This window comes from Pantherophis guttatus, chromosome 1 (assembly GCF_059756535.1).
Source record: "Pantherophis guttatus breed Tessera chromosome 1, ASM5975653v1, whole genome shotgun sequence".
NCBI lineage: Eukaryota > Metazoa > Chordata > Lepidosauria > Squamata > Colubridae > Pantherophis > Pantherophis guttatus.
This window is the reverse complement of record NC_142063.1, coordinates 124,722,516-124,742,263: the sequence shown is the minus strand read 5'-3', so window position 1 is coordinate 124,742,263 and position 19,748 is coordinate 124,722,516. Positions and strand designations below refer to the sequence as shown.

General features: G+C 35.6%; 1 protein-coding gene and 1 long non-coding RNA gene across 6 annotated transcripts in view; one reads left to right on the top strand and one right to left on the bottom strand.

The window, feature by feature from the left end:
• The window catches only part of PTPN4 (protein tyrosine phosphatase non-receptor type 4), a 91,997-nt gene that overhangs the window by 13,749 nt on the left and 58,500 nt on the right, over positions 1–19,748 (bottom strand). For 3 of the 5 annotated variants that reach the window (XM_034422241.2, XM_034422250.2, XM_060687896.2), the window contains 9 exons: positions 16,983–17,071; positions 14,422–14,485; positions 13,405–13,577; positions 12,758–12,826; positions 8,089–8,223; positions 5,914–6,072; positions 3,164–3,329; positions 2,200–2,283; positions 2,054–2,110 (listed from right to left, as the gene is read on the bottom strand). In XM_034422241.2, coding sequence (XP_034278132.1) covers positions 2,054–2,110; positions 2,200–2,283; positions 3,164–3,329; positions 5,914–6,072; positions 8,089–8,223; positions 12,758–12,826; positions 13,405–13,577; positions 14,422–14,485; positions 16,983–17,071 — 996 coding nt within the window. The remainder of the gene's footprint in view (positions 1–2,053; positions 2,111–2,199; positions 2,284–3,163; positions 3,330–5,913; positions 6,073–8,088; positions 8,224–12,757; positions 12,827–13,404; positions 13,578–14,421; positions 14,486–16,982; positions 17,072–19,748) is intronic. The other 2 variants (XM_034422259.2, XM_087881731.1) reach the window with 1 other exon arrangement.
• LOC117668402 (uncharacterized) overlaps positions 18,443–19,748 on the top strand; it is a 44,320-nt gene continuing 43,014 nt past the window's right edge. The window contains exon 1 of the long non-coding RNA XR_015731101.1: positions 18,443–18,512. This is a non-coding gene — a long non-coding RNA (uncharacterized LOC117668402). The remainder of the gene's footprint in view (positions 18,513–19,748) is intronic.

Here is a 19,748-nt window from a genome sequence, read left to right as displayed (position 1 = left end):
GCTTGCCTTGCTTTGCTTGCCTGAATCCATTCCATCAGCAAGCAACTCCCTGCTTACAATCAAGCAGGCAAGGAGTTGTGGACTTCAACTCCCAGAATTCCTCAGCCAGCAAAACAAAGCTCCCAAGGTTGGAGACCCCTGTTCTATTGGGTAAGTTTTTTTTCCCCTTTGGGATCTTTAAAAAAAATAGTTAATTGGGGTTTTTTTTAGTTGTTCTTTTTTAGACCTAGCCATTTAAAGTTTAGGAAGTTTTAAATTTAGCTGCTTTTATATAAAAATAAAATAAAATAAAATAATATTTGTGAAGCTTTCTGAGATTTAGTGTGTTTTTGTAGTGTTTCACTCTAACTACACAAACACACAAAATCTCACAAAGCTGTATGTGGAATTTTGTGTGTGTAAAGTGTGAAAGTTGTTTTTTTGGGCTTTTCGTGGCTGTGTGAGGTTCCTGCTTGTTGCAGGGGCCATTTTGGGTCTAGCACAGCTGCTTTTACATTGTGGGTGAGCCAGTTGATATTTTTTAATTTTTATTTGGTGTGCGTTGGAAGAGGGGTAGTCTTATACGGCGAGTATAGCCCGAACCCTATATTTTAACAGGAAAATTCGGGGGTCGTCTTATATGCCCAGTCGTCTTATACGCCGGAAAATACGGTACTTACAGTATGGTATCTGAGGGGACCTAAATAGCTACAAATGTGGTCCTTGATTTACAAATGCAACTGGGATTGGATTTCTAGTAGTTAAATTATTATGATAGTAAATCAAAGCAACATGACCAGATTTTATATTTTATATTTTTACTGCTATCATTATGTGAACCATCCTTAAGTGAATCTATGGCCATTAAGCAAACAGCATGGTGGTAAATGAGAACTCCTTCTTCTGAATGGGTATTTTTTTGCCAGAAAGAGGAAAAAACTTGATGTGACCATGGGATGCTACAACCTGATCCTAAAAGTGAGCTGATGCCAAGTGCCCAAAATATGCTCTTGTGAATGTGGGGAGGGTGTGTGGAATAATAATTTAGGACATCCAGAAGTGCTTTCTAGCCATAAAGCACCTATTCTTGTCCCATTGTAATTTCAAGCAGTTATTAAACAACAAGGGACCATCTTGATTTTTATTACAAATTGATAAAGGTATAAAAGAAGGGGAGAAATTATAAATCAAATACCAATATACTTTTATGAGCAACTTCTTTTACATTCCATTTTATTTTTATTTTTTAATATGCATAAACCTCTAGTAACAATAAAGACCATAATATTAAGGATTACACTTAAAATGGAAAAAATTATTATATTTAATGCACTTTACAGGTGTTAGTGCTACACTCAATTCTTTTTTATATATATAAAAAAATCCTTAAAGGTTTAAGTTTCCTAACTCATCACAGTAGTAATAATCTCTGGTTAATATAAGCAGTCCTTGCTTCATAACTGCCCCGATAAGTGACTGTTCAAAATTATGATGGTGCTGAAAAAGTAACTCTATGACTGGTCCTTGCACTTATGCCTCTCACAGCATCCTTGCAGTCACAAGATCGAAATTCTGGCACTTCACAACCAGTGGACTGTCACAGCATCCCATGGTGACCTGACTGCAATTTCAATGCTTTACAGCTGGCTTCTGACAAGCAGACAATGGAGACACCAGCAGTAAAATCACAAGTCAGTCTCACTTAACAGTTGTGGGTGATTTGCTTAACAACTATGGCAGCAACGAGATCATCAGTTTCAATTAGTTAAGAAAGCACCATCTTTATTACATAAATACCACTGTACCCAAATTATACAATATATTACTTGCATCTTATAATACAATAAAATACTTTAAAAAAAACCCTAAGAATTAGGAAGTTTAAAAGATCTCCTTTGATTAGATATATAAAGTAAATTATAATTCTTACATCCCAACAAGTTTCCATTTCCAGTGTTAAAATAATGCATCAGAATTCGCTATTATGAAAACAGTTGTAAAGAAATAAAAAATTAAACAAAGTACTGCATGTTAAGCATATATATCATTGCAAACTTTCTCTAGTCAGACTTACAGGTGTTCCGGGGGCCACCCTAGACACTATGACAGGCATCTTCTGGTCATATCCACCCTTTGAGAGAAACATAAATAATGAAAAAATGAAAAAAAAAACCTCAAAGTATTAAAGTAGCCAAAGATATAAAAAAATTTTTTTAATACCTTTACATTGAAACCAAATCTGCCATTTTCATCAGGTCTTATTCTGATCAGAACAAGATTGTCATGAGGAATCCCACCATTTGGCTGCAAATGAAAATTTGGATAATGAAATGTCTGTAAGAAAACAAGCAAGCTCAGAGAGCACCAAGGATCCCTCAAACAAAGTATTGTTTACACTAATGCCAATTTCTATTAAAGAGTCACAGCTGAATTTTAAAAAGATCTATAATTTCTAAACTCATTATTTTCTTTTCTTCTAATAATTCTGGAGCTCAATTGTTTTTCATGGAGTTATGATCATGTAAGCACAAAATTACATAGGGAAGATAGAAAGAAAATATGTAATCTGATTTTAAACATACTGAGCTACATTAGAAAACAAACCAGCAAACATAGAGATCAAACATAGGTTGAGCCCTTCTGCTTCTCAGTCTTTCAGCTTTGTGAAACAGACTTTAGATATATAGAGAGGAAAGAGAATCTGTTCCTGATAGACAGACATGGCTGAATGCTCAAAAACAGGGATTCAGTATTTGGAATGTAAGATAAGTGCCTGCAGATATAGTTTATCACAGTAACCCATTGCTCAGGAAGAACTGCGTGCAAAAACCAGAAATATATATCTTTTTTTTCCCTTCTGGACAAAATCACAGTTTTTTTGATAAGGTTTTTCAGAAGTAATTTGCCATTGCCTCTTTCTTAGGGCTGAGAGAAAGTTGTTGGCCAAAGGTCATCCAGCTAGCTTTGTGCCTAAGGCAGGACTAAAACTCTCATTTCTAGCCTGATGCCTTAACCACTATATCAAACTGTCTCTCCAATATGTGGCTAATGCAAATGTAACAAACTTATATGTTAATACAAGTATCATTTAACAGATGTATAAATTACAATAATTGAAATCAATGTACATAAGCCCTATAGTTATTAATATATTCCAATCAACAAGTGTGAAAAAAACCCTTACAGTAGATTTTTCAGGAGACGAGGAAGAATCATCATCATATGTTTCATTTATATGGTTATCCAATTCTATCTGTGAATGTGAATAATGAATTTGGTTCCAACTATTCTTTTTAGATTGTTTAGGTGGCAGTGCAGGTGGTTGGCCATCTATAGGGGTCTCTTGAGACCTATATATAACATGAAAAAATAAAAAGACATTTTGAAAACTTATTTACATGTTTAAAAAAATGCATCTGTAAAACAACTTCAGAATATGGGTGTGTGAATTACATTACAAGTCTTCAGCAATTGACGTAAATAAACAATAGAATAAAAGACAATATCTAAATGTAACATGATTAGAAGCTGAACGGTGGGGGGTGGGGTGGGGGAAGGTTTCCTATTTGCTTCTGCCCACTGTAGTCCACTATATCTTTGAGAAGAATTTCTTAGAAAAAGCCAAGAGACCCAAGAAGGACTTCATATAGGCCGTAAGGCAATGCAGTGGGAAGAAATCAGGTAAATATAATTTATACAAGAGCTGTAATTTCTGCATATAATTTATCAAAATCTATACCAGCCTTTCAGTGAAAACACTACTTTTTGCATATTGTTTATATTCATGATTCCAATTGCAAATTAGGAAAAAAATGGAACTTGCAATAACATGTTATTTTGTGCTCATACTGTTTCAGACTATTTTATTTCCCTTCACTTCAGTATCCAAATCTGGTCAGTCCCACTTAATATGTACAGTTGTTCTTAAATTATAGATTTTTCCTTTTATGTTTTTCTTTCAGTTTATGTGCAGGTATGTATGTCTATACTTCTAAGCTTCCTAGAACATAGTAATACGTTTCTCTTGCAAAGGACGATTTTTGCCTAAGTATCGACAGACATATACACAGGAAGGAGGCTTCATAATACACTTATTTGTAGAAAGTCCCCCCCCTTTAAAAAATACTATTTTAACTAATATTCTTAAATTAAAAATGTAAAATTAAAATTAGGATCAACAGAAATCATTCTTTTTGATTCTTTTTTAAATAGAATTATTCTATATATATTAGAGAAAGAATTTTGTTCTAAAAGCTTAATTCTGCCACTTTCTATTAGGCCACATATATGCTTTATATTCTACTACAGGGTTTCCAATGATATTTTAAACACCCAGTTTATCATGTGCTTGCATGACAAAGAATGCCTGATTTCCTTTCATTAGGAAAAACATCTAGGTTCCCTGTTTGGCATTTTCCAAAGGAGGGATGGATATTAATGCTGTTTGTGGCAATCTCAGATTAAATGACAGATCAGTGTTTCCAGATATGCTCAGGAGGAGTGGGAAGGGGAAGGAAAAGCACGAACAGTTACACCATAAAACAGGTATGACAGATTATCCAAACACACCTATATCCACTGTTATTGAAATCCAAATCCACTAGTAGAAATCTTTATGAAGTGTCTTGTAAAAGACAATGTTTAAAGTTAGCCTGATAATATACTATTATTTTGCAATTTGACAAGTCTGTACAGTAATTCATCTATAGTTTACACAAGTTGCTAGAAATTCATGCATCTAAAGTCTTAATGACAATTCATTTATTCACACTGCAAAACTGACAATTTCAATACAATTCCCACAATAGCATATTCAAATAAAAATAACCAAGGCTGTCACTGACTCGTTTTCAGACTCAATTAAGTTAGCAGGCTTGTGAGTTCACTATTCTCATATAGAAATGCAAGGTACAAATGATTTCATATATTGCTACTTATTTACAAACCAGTATGCATTACTTAGCAACTGTTCTTCCCAATTTTATTGCTATGGAACATTTCCATTACAACATAATATCCAAGGTATTATCGTGTTTAAATTCTTTCTTTTTCAAACTGATACAGTAAACAAAATTTACAACATATACACAAAATTGGACTAATATAATACTATGGTTCCAAGTGTAATACATTGTAATATATTACCATAATAAAGTGTGAGGATTAAGAATAAACTAGAAAAAAACTTCCTAACTTTCTATTTGCCCAGTTAGCTATTAATTTCTTTTGAATGTTTAAAACAATGGATGTATAAGTAGAATAGTTTGAGTGAAAGTAGCTTTCTGTATTGTTTCTTTCAACAATGTGCATAATCAAATTAAAAAAATGAAAACTTCCTATTCAGCTAAGTGCTATGTCACACAAATCTGATACTGTGTCTTCCAATGTTATTATATCTTTTAAGCACAAGTAATGTATTAGTACAATATATATGGATTCTACTAATTTTTCCAACAACTTCCTTGAAGATTAAATCTGTGGTATTCTAACACACTAATATTGAGTCATGACCCATTTTATTCAAGGGAAAAATGAGAAATCATTTCTAATAATTGTTTAACACATATTTAATATTTATATAGCTATTTGAGTGTGCTATTTTACACTGTTTAAAAATATTTATAGAACTATAAGGTAGATAAGTATTATCTCCAACTGCACAAATGTGTGTGTGTGTGTGAGAGAGAGAGAGGGGGGGGTTTGCTAGATATATGAAGCTATCTTATAAATTTATGAGATTTGCTATTATTATGCTATATATTTATATTCTATATGAGATTAGATCCCTTATATTACTCTTGTTTTTACTTACAAAGTATAATTAAATATAAAAATGAGATCTGCCATCCTTATAGCTATATGGAAGAAATATGGAAAGAGTGTATGTTATAGCAGTACAAAATGTCTTTGCAGGATTACAAAAAGCAAACTTACGGTGATGATTCTAGAATTATACTATTGGCCTGTGTAGAAGAAGGCGACCGATGATTTGCAAATACCTCACTGGGTGAAGTATGGATTACACGGTCTACTAAATGTCCAACTGAAGATGGCCGTAAACGGTTTCCCTCTTGAGTAAATGTGGAGTTGCGACTGAGCATGGAAAGAACAGTTATTCATTAACCTATTAATAAAGATTTGTAAGTTCTGTGCTTTTAAATAGTTTTACCAGCATTTCTAAGAAATAATCAAATCAGTTTCTATAAATGCTACTGCTTGCACTCCTAAATACATGCTCTCCATTGGTGTGAAAAGCAGTCAATTAGTAGTAGTAAAACAATGTTTGTAAGAAATATGGTATCAGAAATCAGTAAGACATTTGTAACCACAGTACTGAAGGCTATCTGTAACACTGACTGACATCTATATAAATGATATATGTGTGGCATGCATCAATAGATAAGAAACCAACATGAATCCTAAATGGTGTCCTAGTATTACAGCCATTACTCCAATACAAATATTATTTTCCTTCTGAAGGATTTTTGCAAGATATATATTTAAATAAAAAAAAAAAAAACTGGTCTCCTTCCTTTTCATGTAACTTGCTAGAAAAAGAGGAAACTGAAAAACAGCCACACAAAGAATAAAGAGGACCTCCCTGATTGTGGTTTAGCTTGTACAGGAAGTAAAATTACCTTTATAGATATATAATAGTATTTGTGCAGAGTTCTGAGTTCAGAAATATGGTCTTCTGCACTGATTCTGTAAGACTCACTATTTATGTAACTAAATTACTGGAACTTCCATTTAACCGGAAAGAGAAACATGGATAGATATGATGTTAAAACTATAGTTCAGTTATATAAATGCCCTGGATAAACTATAGGCTTATATAACTGAAAAAATGTGAAAGCATCCACTTCCTGATTTAAATCAAACAGAGTTTGCCATTATATTTAAATCCTAGTTACCTTAATCTGTTGTTTATTTAAACAAATCTCACTTTCCTGTTCCCAATTTTTTGCTCCTCACAGCAGGCTAGATGGGATAAGCCTATGTAACCTAAAATAAACCCAGATTAGCCACATTGTGCTAAATTATGCTGTGATATAATTTTTAAGGAAAGCCACAATGTAACCAAGAAATGAAAGGGATAAACCATAGGTTATTTTTTTTTTTTTTTTAAATTTGATTTATATGCCGGCCTTCTCCGAAGACTCAGGGCGGCTTACAATGTGCTCAGCAATAGCCTTCATCCTTTTGTGTATTTATACAAAGTCAGCTTATTGCCCCCACAAACTGGGTCCTCATTTCACCTACCTTAGAAAGGATGGAAGGCTGAGTCAACCTTGAGCCTTGGCGAGATTCGAACCTGCAGTAATTGCAGGCAGCTGGTCTTAATAACCAGCTTTAATAACAGGGTGCCTTAAACCCCTGTACTACCAAGGCTCTTTATTTATTTAAGACAAAGCACAGTGGTTTTAAATTAATTTAATCCAAATAAGTAATATGACTTGAATGATGCAAAATACAATCAAATTCTATGTCTAGATGCACTTTCTATTAAATACAACAAAACCTAGATACAAGAGATATTATACAACTATTCTGTATAACACATAAAAAATTTGTTCAAAAATGGTTTAGATATAGTTAAAATTAGGTGTTATACGCATAATATTAAAGGCAATTTTATCCTCCTCCTTAATGATGCTTTATATTTACTTCCTGCACAAATAAAACCTGTCAACTATATGTGTGAAAAATATTCTGAAATTAGCTATAAATAAATCAAGATTCCTTTTTTCAACCATGGCTATACTGTAAAATGCTCAAAGGGGACAAAGATCAGGTACATCTGGATTAATTATGATTCTGAATATTATTCTATTAAATTTAACATACTGTTTACATCTCACAGTAAAGGGTACTGAATAAAATTATTATCATTCTTTTCCCAGAATGAAAGTAGGAAATGCAAGCACTTAAAAAAAAAAAAAAAACTAATATATTGAGCTGTTAGCTAAATCCTGCCTCAGTTACATGTGTGTGCTTCACTATGACATTATTTTAGCACACCAAGGAAGAATGTTACAACGATTTACTTTCATTAATCAAATGAAAAACAGGTAACTTGTTGTAAATGGATTATTCAACTTTACTTACTGATTAGGGGTTCCAGGTGGAGAACGGGATGGTAAACTTTGAGTTTCTAACCTGTCATCAGACAATGAATTTCTGCTGACAACCTCCCAGTCCATCCCACTTATCAATTTGCGAGCCAAAGGTTTACTTGGGGATCTAAAACAAATTTACACAAAATTACGTAGAATGATGTATCTGAAATTACTAGAAATTGAAATTAAAAATAAAATAAAACTACCCTTCCTCTTTATAGGCACTGATATGCAGTGCATGTTATTTGACCATTTCTTCCAAAGAGAGACATATATTCTTATGGGACTATTCACAAGAGGAAAAAAAAGCCACGTGCAATGAGAAGAAGGATAGCTAAAGACAGAGCAAATTTTACAGTAATTCTGTATTGCTAAGGGCTGAGAACCATCTACAGTGCCACATATTGGGGGTGGGTGGTGGGTGGTGGTGGAGGAAAGCTGTTTGTGAAAGAAACAGCTTCTTTCTTTTTTTTCTTAACTCTAAATTAGTCCTTCATTGCTATTACTTGCATAATTTACAGCTACATTCAAACTAAACCACTTGCAACAGAAAAGTCGAACCAATTTTACATTATAATTAATAGCATGGACACAAAAATCCAGACTTTTAAAAGAACTATTTCATAGTTACAAGCAGTGCTGAAATTTGAGGGCTTCAGATGCAGTGAACGCGTGCAACACAAAAAACACATTTGTCACACATTTGCGCATTAAAAAAACTCCAGCTCTTAATAAAATTTAAGAATTTTTACTGACTTAGCTGGACCATAGCTGAATATGACAATCAGTTTTTAAAATCTAGCCATAATGTAGCTGTGAAAAATATAAGTGATTACACATTTTTCAACAATTCATAGAAATTGATTTAAATGAAGTGTGATACATAGAATTATCTAACAATCATTATAACATCAACTATATTTATTTACGTTTATGTTCATTCTTAGTATCCATGTTACTAGCTCAAATGTTATTCTTTTCTAGAAAAGGTTGTTTCAAAAGTTTTTTTAAAAAATAAAACTACTACCATACTGCTATGAGTTAAACCATTTCTAAATTGCTTTTAAGGACAACAGGGATAAACACTGTTTTCTACAAAACCTGATCTGCTCATCCAAAATATAAGGAAAAAGAAAAATATAAGGCAGCCTGGATAAAAATATTACCGACTTTTTGCAGATTAAATGTGCATGTATTTTCTTTCTAGGAATGATGCAACTCTTTGAAAAACTCACCTTAATGATCGAACAGAAAACTACTTCAGTAACTTGATAAGCCAGGCAAAAACACTGAACTGTCAAACTACATTTAGAGCATTATTAAATGTTTGAAACTCACAGTCCCACCCACTCATGTCTGTTACCAAAACTTCCTGTTCTTTGTGGAAATTTCAAAGAAACATTTGCCACATTACAACAGTATATCTTCTACTACCACAGCTTTATATAGTTTCCTCTTCTAATATCTATATCCTTGAGAACATTTAATAACTAATCAAAGACAACAACGACATGACTGACAAGACAATGATGACAATGCTCACTTTGTAAAGGTTAAGATCTGGGCACAAAGAAAGTCTCCACTCTCCTTTAGTGTAATCAAGACAACATTCCTGAACCCTCAATAGTTTTTGTGATCTTCCATAAAATAGATATAGTAATGCACTCTTCTGGTTTCTAGTCCTTCTTTTCATAAAGATTGTCTTTGGCATCTGCAACACATATTTTCCTTTGGAAAATCCATTTAAAAAGATATTTCTTTCTTTGTATTCTAGCACAATAGCCTTTTTTGGATTTCTAGGGTAGTATATAGGTAATCCTTGATTTACTGACTGATTCATTTAGTGACTGTTGAAATTACGACAATAATGACAAAAGTGACTTCTAGCCAGTCCTTGTACTCATGACTCTTGCGGTCACATGACAAAACTTTGGGTGCTTTGCAACTAGTGTGTATTTATAAGGCTGCAATGTCCTGAGATCACAGGATTGTCATTTGAGACCTTTCTAGATGGTTTCCGACAACGAAAGTCAATGAGGGAAGCCGGATTCGATTAATGACCACACAATTCACTTAATGGCTGCAATGCTTCATTTAACAACAGCGGCAAAAAGTTGTAAAATTGAATGTGTCTCACTTAATGACCACCTTACTTAGCAACTGAAGTTCTGGTCCCAATTGTGGTTCTTTCTAAGGATTATGATTACCAACTAGCTTTTGAAAGCCTTAGGCTGGTTCTGGTTCCTTCTCTCTTCATTTGCTCTGCATAGTCTAGGACATTGATAGCTAACCTTTTTTTGCCGTTGTGTGCCAAAAGTGTGGGGAACGGGGGGGGGTGGGGGGTGTCGTGCATGAGCCAACACCCATAATTCAATGCCACCTGCACATGCCCATGTGACCCCCGCGCTCCCCCCACTTTTGGCACACAACGGCAAAAAGGTTACCTGTGGGCCCAGTAGGCCTGTTTTTCACCCTTCCCAGGCTCTAGAGGCTTTCTTGGAGCCTGGGGAGGGCGAAAATGGCCACCCCCACCCCCTCAGAGGCCCTCCAGAGGCCGGAAACGGCCCATTTCCTGACTTCCAGTGGGCCCAGAAGGCCCAAAAAACAGCTGGCTGGCGCGGGCATGCACGCTGGAGCTGAGCTAGGGCAATGCTCGCATGCCCACAGATATGGCTCCGTGTGCCACCTGTGGCATGCGTGCCATAGGTATGCCATCAGAGGTCTAGGAACACTCCTCTCTGACCCTGAGAATCCTCTCGCCATTTGATTCTTCCTTCCTCTTGAGAGTTTCAAAGCTTTCACTCAGTTCCTCCTGCCTGATTTTCTCCTTTTTTCTCTCTGTTGCTTTCCTCCTTTTGCTCACTTTCTTCTATGGTAATCTTCAATAACGTGACTATAATTTTGTTTTTTATTGCCTTTCACCTGAAGTCGCTTTTCTGTTTTTATTACTGGTAACCATAGAGCAGGGGTGAAATGTAAAATTTGTTACTACGGGTTCTGTGGGCGTGGCTTGGTGTGGGGGGGTAATGTGACTGGATGGGTGTGGCCAACTTTTTTTAAAAAAAACTTTTCAAAGCATTTTTTCTGCAAATGCAAAAAAATGCTTTGAAAAGGCTCTCTGATGATCCCAGCTGAGTTGCCTGACCGTCAGAGAGATTTATAAAGCATTTTTTTCTGCAACCTCTTCAGCAGAAGAGGTGGTTTAAAAAATGCTTTGAAAAGGCTCTGCCGATCAGGCAACCACAGCTGGGATCGTCAGAGAGACTTTTAAAGCATTTTTTTCTGTAACCTCTTCCAGGGAAAAGGTGGTTAAAAAATGCTTTGAAAAGGCTCTGACGATCCTAGCTGAGCCGTGCAATCATCAGAGGCTTTTTTTTTTTTTTTACTTTTAAAAGCATTTTTTCAGTGGAAGAAGTTGTAAAAAAAATGCTTTTAAAAGTAAAAAAAAAAAAAAAAAGCCTCTGATGATTGTGCGGCTCAGCTGGGCATGGTGGTGGTGGTGGGGGGGGGGGGCAGGGATTTTTGCTACCGGTTCTCCGAACTACCCGCCATCGCTACCGGATTGGGCGATCTGGTCCGAACCGGGAGCATTTCACCCCTGCCATAGAGGAATGCTTTATAATATAGTTAAAGATGTACAGTATAACTTTTAGTGTCCAGGGACTTGAAAAACTGAGGCCCATAATAAGCAAGTCCATATCAGTCCATTCCATTTTTCTTGTGATTGAAGAGGTGGGATTTTTTGACCTTGTTATTCCATTTTCAGTTATTGCTTCTATTAATGGAAAATACTCAAAAATTATATTGCTAATTTTTGCAATGTGTTATTTTTAAAGATTTTTTTAAAAAATTCAGCCTTTATTATTTTTATAAATAACTCAAGGTAGCAAATAAATTCAATATATCTTCCTCCTCCTATTTTTCCCACAACAACCACCCTGTGAGATGGGTTGAGCTGAGACAGAGTGACTGGTTCAAGGTCACCCAGCCAGCTTTTTATGCCTACAGTGGGACTAGAACTTGCAATCTCCTGGTTTTTAGTGTGGTATCTGAACACTAGACCAAACGGATCTAGGTAAACAATGAAAAAATGCTCCACAATATCACTTTTGAACTATATTAGTTTCTGGCAAGCCTATGGCCCAATGAGAATAGTAGCAGGAGTTGGAGATATTCTAGAGGGAGTTAACTGAGCAAACAGAGAAAATAGGTTCACTATGTGTAAAGAATAAATGGCATTCCGAATTTTTGCAGCTCAAGATTTCCATCAGATCTTATTCATCAATGCCGAAAGCCAATGGAGTCTTGATCAGCTGGCATGTCTCAATGGGAAGTATGGCAACAAACCCAGTCCTGCTCCTTCTTCCATGTGTCTAAAATTTTATGTGTCAAGAGAACTTCTATCCAGGGTTATTATCAGTGGTGGGATTCAGCCAGTTCGCACCACTTCGGGAGAACCGGTTGTTAACTTTCTGAGCAGTTTGGCAAACTGGTTGTTGGAAGAAATCATTAGGACAGAGAACCGGTTGTTAAATTACTTGAATCCCACCACTGGTTATTATTGATTGTTATACCCAATCAATTTTGAGAGTAAGGAGAAACCTAAAGAGGCTTTATATGTTTATCATAATGAATGCAAGTCACTTTAAATAGCTTACCTGGCAAACACCCTGTCCTTGTTTGCCCTTTCTTTGCCATATTGTACAGACTGGACTTCTGTTCTCCCACTGAAAGGGAAGTATAATATTGAGATTGTAAAGAAAAATAAGAAGTACTTATAAAAAAGTACTTCTTAAAGTAAATAAAAGTAAATAAAAAGGACTAAACTAGTCCTTTTCAGGGGTGTGATGTCTATGTAGCAATCTCAGCTTTCAAACAAAATTCATTAGTCAAAAATATATTTGGGTGCAGTGTGGGTGACTAATTTGTGCACTGAGGACTGAATGCTCCTGAAGTGTCCTTTTTGTAACCTCCGGGTCATGTGTATGGTAACGCCTACTGAAAGAGCGGTTTCCTGTTATATTATAGAAATATGAATACTCCAGGGTAAACTAAAGTACACAAATCAGTTTAAAAAACAAAAATATAAACAAAGAAAACTTCTGAATCGTCCTCTTGCACCCAACCTCATCTATGCGTATAATATATACTCCCAAAAATGTTGTGATATTTGGCCACCAAAAGATTTTGCACATCTTTGGGTTACCAAATTAAGAACATATGCTATTTCAACAACAACTTTATGGTAAGTTTTCAACATTTCTTTTATATTCTTACCATCACGTGAAATATAGACGCAACTTACCAGTACCGAAACTTTGACCCTAAAGTAAAATAATGTGCAAAAAAGTTCTTCTGAGGTGGCAGTGGTCTGTCCAACCGGAAAAAAGTATGATGTTCTACACAAGCTTTCCATAAATTCTTACACGCTCGATAATTCACCATGTTGAAGCCCAATAAAGTTTCTCTAGATTCATGCTAGAAAGAAAGGATTAATATTTGTTAGTCAGTTCCAAAGGACTCTTATTTAAGTATTACTATGTATGTAAGATGGAAATACCACATGTATTCTGTAAGTAGTATTGCTTCACAACCCCCTCCCCCAATACACACAACTTTTAATTGTTAAAGTTTGGTGCAGGATTCATTAGAGTGAACCAACATAAGGTTTTGTACATCTTTGTGCAATTTAATACAGTTTAGGGAGCACCAAAAAAGGTAAATAAAACCCACATTTTTCTTTCCATCCCTGTCAATCTGTGTAATTTCTCTGCCATGGGTGATATATTAGCTGCCAGCTGTTAATGCTCAGAAGCAATTATCAGCTTCCTATCAGCCTAAGCCAGAGCTTCTGCTTTCCTAAAAGCTAGGAACCAGCTAACAATAACAGAAATATTGTTAGATTAAAAGTGACAACATTCAGTAGACAGGGATCAAAGGTGCTGGAAGATGAAAGGACAACCTGTCCAGGAGGAAAGCTTTGTGACTACAGTCACAGATTGATGATAGCAGATTGTAGCTTTTTAAAAAATCTTCCTCCCCCCAAAAGAAGGTTAATCAACAATTTCAGAGAGCTTCTTATCATCAGGCTGCTATAAACAAGACATGTATGGCCTTTTTCAATCTCCTCGTTACTCTAAGCACAAAGAATAATTTCAGCCAGATTTACTGTATTAAAAATAACCTAGCCTACCTACCACTAGACAATTACAAAATTAACATACTTTTATATTTTAATCAGATATGAAGCTCTACAGAGAACATTTTCAAAATAAAATATAATCTAGTACGAAATATATTAATTAGCAGTATCAATACTCACCAATTCTTTTCTAAGTTGAATGAAAAACTGCTTGCACTTAAAAGAAATTTTTATGATTTTCAACCTAAAAAAAATAAAAATCACAATAAGCTAATCATTTCTTCAGATGTATTAATTGGACAAGGATGGTAACTGTATTCAACATTTACAAGATAAGTTAGTTTAGTTTAGTTTAGTTTATTGAATTTATATACCGCCCTACTCCTGAAGGACTCAGGGCAGTGAACAGCCAAAAGATAAAATACATGTAATACAAATGTTAAAAACCATTAAAATACAATTAAATAATTTGGCCCAGAAAACAAAATTTAAAACCTCAATTTTTATACGACAAATTTAAAATTTAAAAAATTTAAAAAACAGTTTAAAAAAGAGGTTAGGCCAGGCCGGCCTGCTGGAATAGGAATGTTTTGAGGGCAGAGCATAAAGTGCGCAAATCCGGGATCCTCCGTATCTCTGGGGGGAGCTCGTTCCAGATGGCAGGTGCTCCCATAGAGAAGGTGAATGGAGCTTGTTAAAGAAATGTAAGCGATTGTACCTATCTATGAGACTTTGTTCTTGAAAGATATATTTTATGTTTATGTTTGAAAAAATAAAAAAAATATTTAAAAAAAGAAAGAAAGAAAGAAAGGCGAGTTTACTTGCACTGTATTAAGAATGTTATTGGTCATCAAAGAACAAAAAACACTGGAGAGAAGGTGGCATATTTGCTCTACTGTAGCTCCCATTATTATCATTGGAAAATACCATACTGATGCATAAAGAAACAAAACCATTTAAATTCATCTTAATCATGAGCAAGGATTTTTTTAAAAAAAGTTATCTCTAATAATATAGGTCTTTATTGGCTCAATAACTGGAGAAGATAAATTAAGTGAACAAGTGGAGCAGAGATAAGGATGGTATAGGTATCCTATGTAGTTAACCCTAACCCTAGCCCTGCTTGAACTCTTAATGCCATCAATCATGGTATCCTTCTAAACCAGTTGACAGGATTGGGAATGGGAGGCATTATTCATCAGTGGTTCTTCTCCTTTCTCCAAGGTCAATTCTAATTGGTGTTTGGGGGGGGGATAGTGAGGGGAGAAGTCCAGTTTTAGGCCCTTGGTCTGTCAAGTGCAGAAGGGCTCAACACTCTCTGTTTCTATTTAACATTTACATGAAACTACTGGGTGAAGTCATTTGTCGGCACAGAGTTAAGTATCATTACTGTACATCTCTGCCTTGGGCCACCCAAGTGATGCTATCAAGGTGCTTTCCCAATGCCTGGAGGCTGTACTGGCCTGGATGGGAAAGAATTAGCTTCAGCTCAACCGTAATGAGACTATGGCTGTGGGATTTAGGATCCTTCATATCTGATGATCAGACATCTTTAACTTTGGTTGAGGCATTGAGGCAACATTCCCCCAGTCAGAGGTAGTGTGTAATCTGGGGGTTCTCCAGGAACCTTGGCTCCTGCTCAAAGAGAAAAACATATATTGTGTGCCCATCTGTACCCTATCAGCCTTCCCAGGTAGACTGGACAGGAAATATAGCCAGATGATTACTTTATTTTATTGTAAGACTACATTAATAGAATCTTGCAAGTCTGAAAATAAAAATCTCCTGTTCTTTCCTTTACAGCATGAAAATCTAGGGAGAGTTACTTCTGAGCCTCTTTCTCAGCCCATTATATAGCTGCTGGCTATATCCTCTCTTATCTGTTGTCTGGGCAGCTTTTCTTTATCCTGTCTCTCAAGTTTTTCCTCACATATCATTACAGGTCCTTTCCTAGATCAAAGGACACTGCTCACAACCATTCTTACCTTAGTTACTGCAATGTGCTTTGCATGAGTTTGTCCTTAAAGAACATTTGGAAACTGTAATTGGTCAGGAAGGCCTAATATTGAATGCTGATCTTCAGAGTTGATTAAAAATGAGTCCGACATGTTTTATCCCCCCAAAATTTAAAGCCTGCAGCATGTAGTATAAAAATATACTATATATTACCATTCTGAGGCATTGTTTTACAATTCTTAGTATTATGAAAAGGTGACCAACTTAGATCTTATATATACTTAAAAATGAAAGCTATCACTCTGTAATATAGGTGGTCCTTGTTTAACAACTACTCATCTAGTGAAGGTTTGGATGCTGACTACACTCATGAATCTTAGTTATGATCAGTCCTCACAGTTACAGCCATTGCAGTACCCTGCAGTCATGTTATTGCAACTTGTAACCCACTGGTGTCAAATTCGCTATGTCACATTGCTGTCACGTGACATTTTGCAACTTTTTCCCCCTTTCATGGAGCTGGGATGGGCATGGCCTGCGCATGACGCATCCGGTCTATGGGGCACCAGTTTGACACCCCTGTTGTAACCTTTCCTGCTGCCCTCCGACAAATGAAGTCAAGAGGGAAGCTGGCAAGATGCTGCAAGGTGAGGTCACATGAAGTCCTTGCTTAACTTAGTTATGACCATGTCCCTTAATGATGGAGTTTCCAATCCTATTTAGTGTCATTCAGTGAGGAATAACTGTACATAGCAAATAATGATGCTTTTAAAACATATCCTTACCATGGAAAGGTGTTAATTCGTACCCTGTTCTTATAAATGAGTATGCCTCCTGACATTACTCCAATCATAATTTCATTATTACTTTGATCCTATAAAAAGAACAAGAAAATTATGAATACTTATTCATTTCTTATGTGAAATATTACAACTTTTATTTTCTGTAAAGAAACAATAAGTCTTCCTTAATGAGTCTCTAATGTCAATTTGCATTAAAGAAAGCATTTTTTGACTTAATATCATATTCTGGCTTTTCTGCTTCCCCATACTCTCACTATCAATCAATGTCCTAAGATTCTCCTGTATTTTTCCCCAATAAAGAACTATTCTATATCTATTTAAACACAATTGATCTTAAGGAACTACCGTGCGGAAGAAAATTAGAATAATCACAAAACTTGAAATAATATAGTATCCTGCTAGGTTATGAAAATACCTGTGTAAGAGGCCATGCTGCTGGGCTGGGACTGCTGAGGTCCCCAGGGGTGGCTGTGGCTTTGCACTCTATTGCAGGACTCTCACAACTCACACATAGCCTGCACCAGCAGAGTCTCCCCACTCAAAACACTCTGGCCCTGGGACTTGGAATTCTGTCCATTTAACAACCACAAGTTTGTTCAGTGACTGCAATTGGGAATATTGGGGTTGTGGTCATTGAGCAAGGAGGTCAGGTGATATCTTGCTTAACAACCACTTCACTTCACTCAGTGACCAAGATTCTGTTCTCAATTGTGGTAGAAACCTAGCGGTAACATTATAACTGAACATTCTGATTAAGCACGGCCATCTTTAAATGCCCTGAAACAGATACCATCACAACATTATGCTTTGTACAATAAGGAGTGGTTGCTAGACTTCTTCCAAAACTTGTTCTCCCTCTTTTCTGGGCTTAAGAAAAAAATCAATATTTAATTGATTAACCAGCAAATATATTGAATTAATTCTTATAAGTAAGAGTTAATTACGCAGTGTAATCGTCCATTTCTGATTAAAAATCATGTGAAACACTGAACAAACATGCTTGATTCTATCATGAACTCTAACTATAAGATCACATGCATTTCCTGATTCTCTAGCTCTTCATTACTATAGGTAAGAATTGCCTCTATGAAAGAGGGCAAAGTTTATGAAACCTTGATCTTAAAGGCAACCATTTATTATTTGTGATAAGACTTCAGAAGCTGATACTCGCTTCTTATATTACATGACAAAGTATTTATATACTTAAATGAAATGGGGGGATGCAATGGGAAAGGGGAGGAGAAAAAATAATGGTGATTGTTAACTGCTACAATTGAGATTGTGAAGTGGGGGTTACTTTGCATATACATCTATCCAAACACAACAAAGACTCAACATATGCCTGATTTTTTCTCTTTTACTGGGCTAAAATGTATGTGTTAGCAATGGATTGTATGCTCAGCTGAGTACTACTATTAAGAAAATTAATATGGTTTTTCCATCTTCTCATCAAGTGCAGAGAAGAGGAATAGAGGAAACAACTCAAAACTCAGCACTCAATGGTAAGGTAAGGTAAGTTCTTTTATTGAATAGTCCGAAGGCCTTTTCAAAAAAAAAGAAAAGAAAAGAAAGAAAGAAAGAAAAGGAAAGGATAAAACAAACAGTTACAGAAATAACAATCTAAAAATATATGATATATGACATTTAAAATTTAACAATATCGAAGTTCAATAACTAGATTTCCAAAACTAGATAACCCAAATAAGATAGCTCCTCTCTAACTCAGCTCATCTTTCTTACAATCAATGAAATTCTTTTCGATATAACTGGCTCATCAAGTGCAGAAAAGAGGAAGAGAGGAAACAACTCAAAACTCAGCACTCAATGGCTACTTATAGCTACTACTTACTTGCTACTACGAACTTTTCTTTTTTAATTTTAACAAGTTATGAATTTAAATTGTTATAAGGTGCCTCATGAAAATTAAGAGAATCAAGTTATTTTCCATCAATACAATTTTTTAAGCACACCACGTGAAAACAACATCTTTGAATGCAATTTAGAAGCAGTTAATATTTACTCATAGTCAGGTCCAGAAATATTGGGACATCGACACAATTCTAACATCTTTGGCTCTATACACCACCACAATGGAGTTGGAATGAAACAAACACCATGTGTGTTAACTGCAGACTGTCAGCTTTAATTTGAGGGTATGTACATCCAACTCAGGTGAACGGTGTAGGACTTACAGTAGTTTGTATATGTGCCTTCCACTTGTTAAGGGACCAAAAGTAATGGGACAATTGGCTTCTCAGCTGTTCCATGGCCAGGTGTGTGATATTCCTTCATTACCCCAATTACAATGTGCAGATAAAAGGCCCAGAGTTCATTTCAAGTGTGCTATTTGCATTTAGAATCTGTTGCTGTAAACTCTCAAGATGAGATCCAAAGAGCTGTCACTATCAGTGAAGCAAGCCATCATTAGGCTGAAGAAACAAAACAAACCCATCAGAGAGATAGCAAGAACATTAGGCGTGGCCAAAACAACTGTTTGAAACATTCTCAAAAAGAAGGAATGCACCGGTGAGCTCAGCAACACCAAAAGACCTGGGAGACCACAGAAAACAAGTGTGATGGATGACCGAAGAATTCTTTCCCTGGTGAAGAAAACACCCTTCACAACAGTTGGCCAGATCAAGAACACTCTCCAGGAGGTAGGTGTATGTGTGTCGAAGTCAACAATCAAGAGAAGACTTCACCAGAGTGAATACAGAGGGTTCACCACAAGATGTAAACCATTGGTGA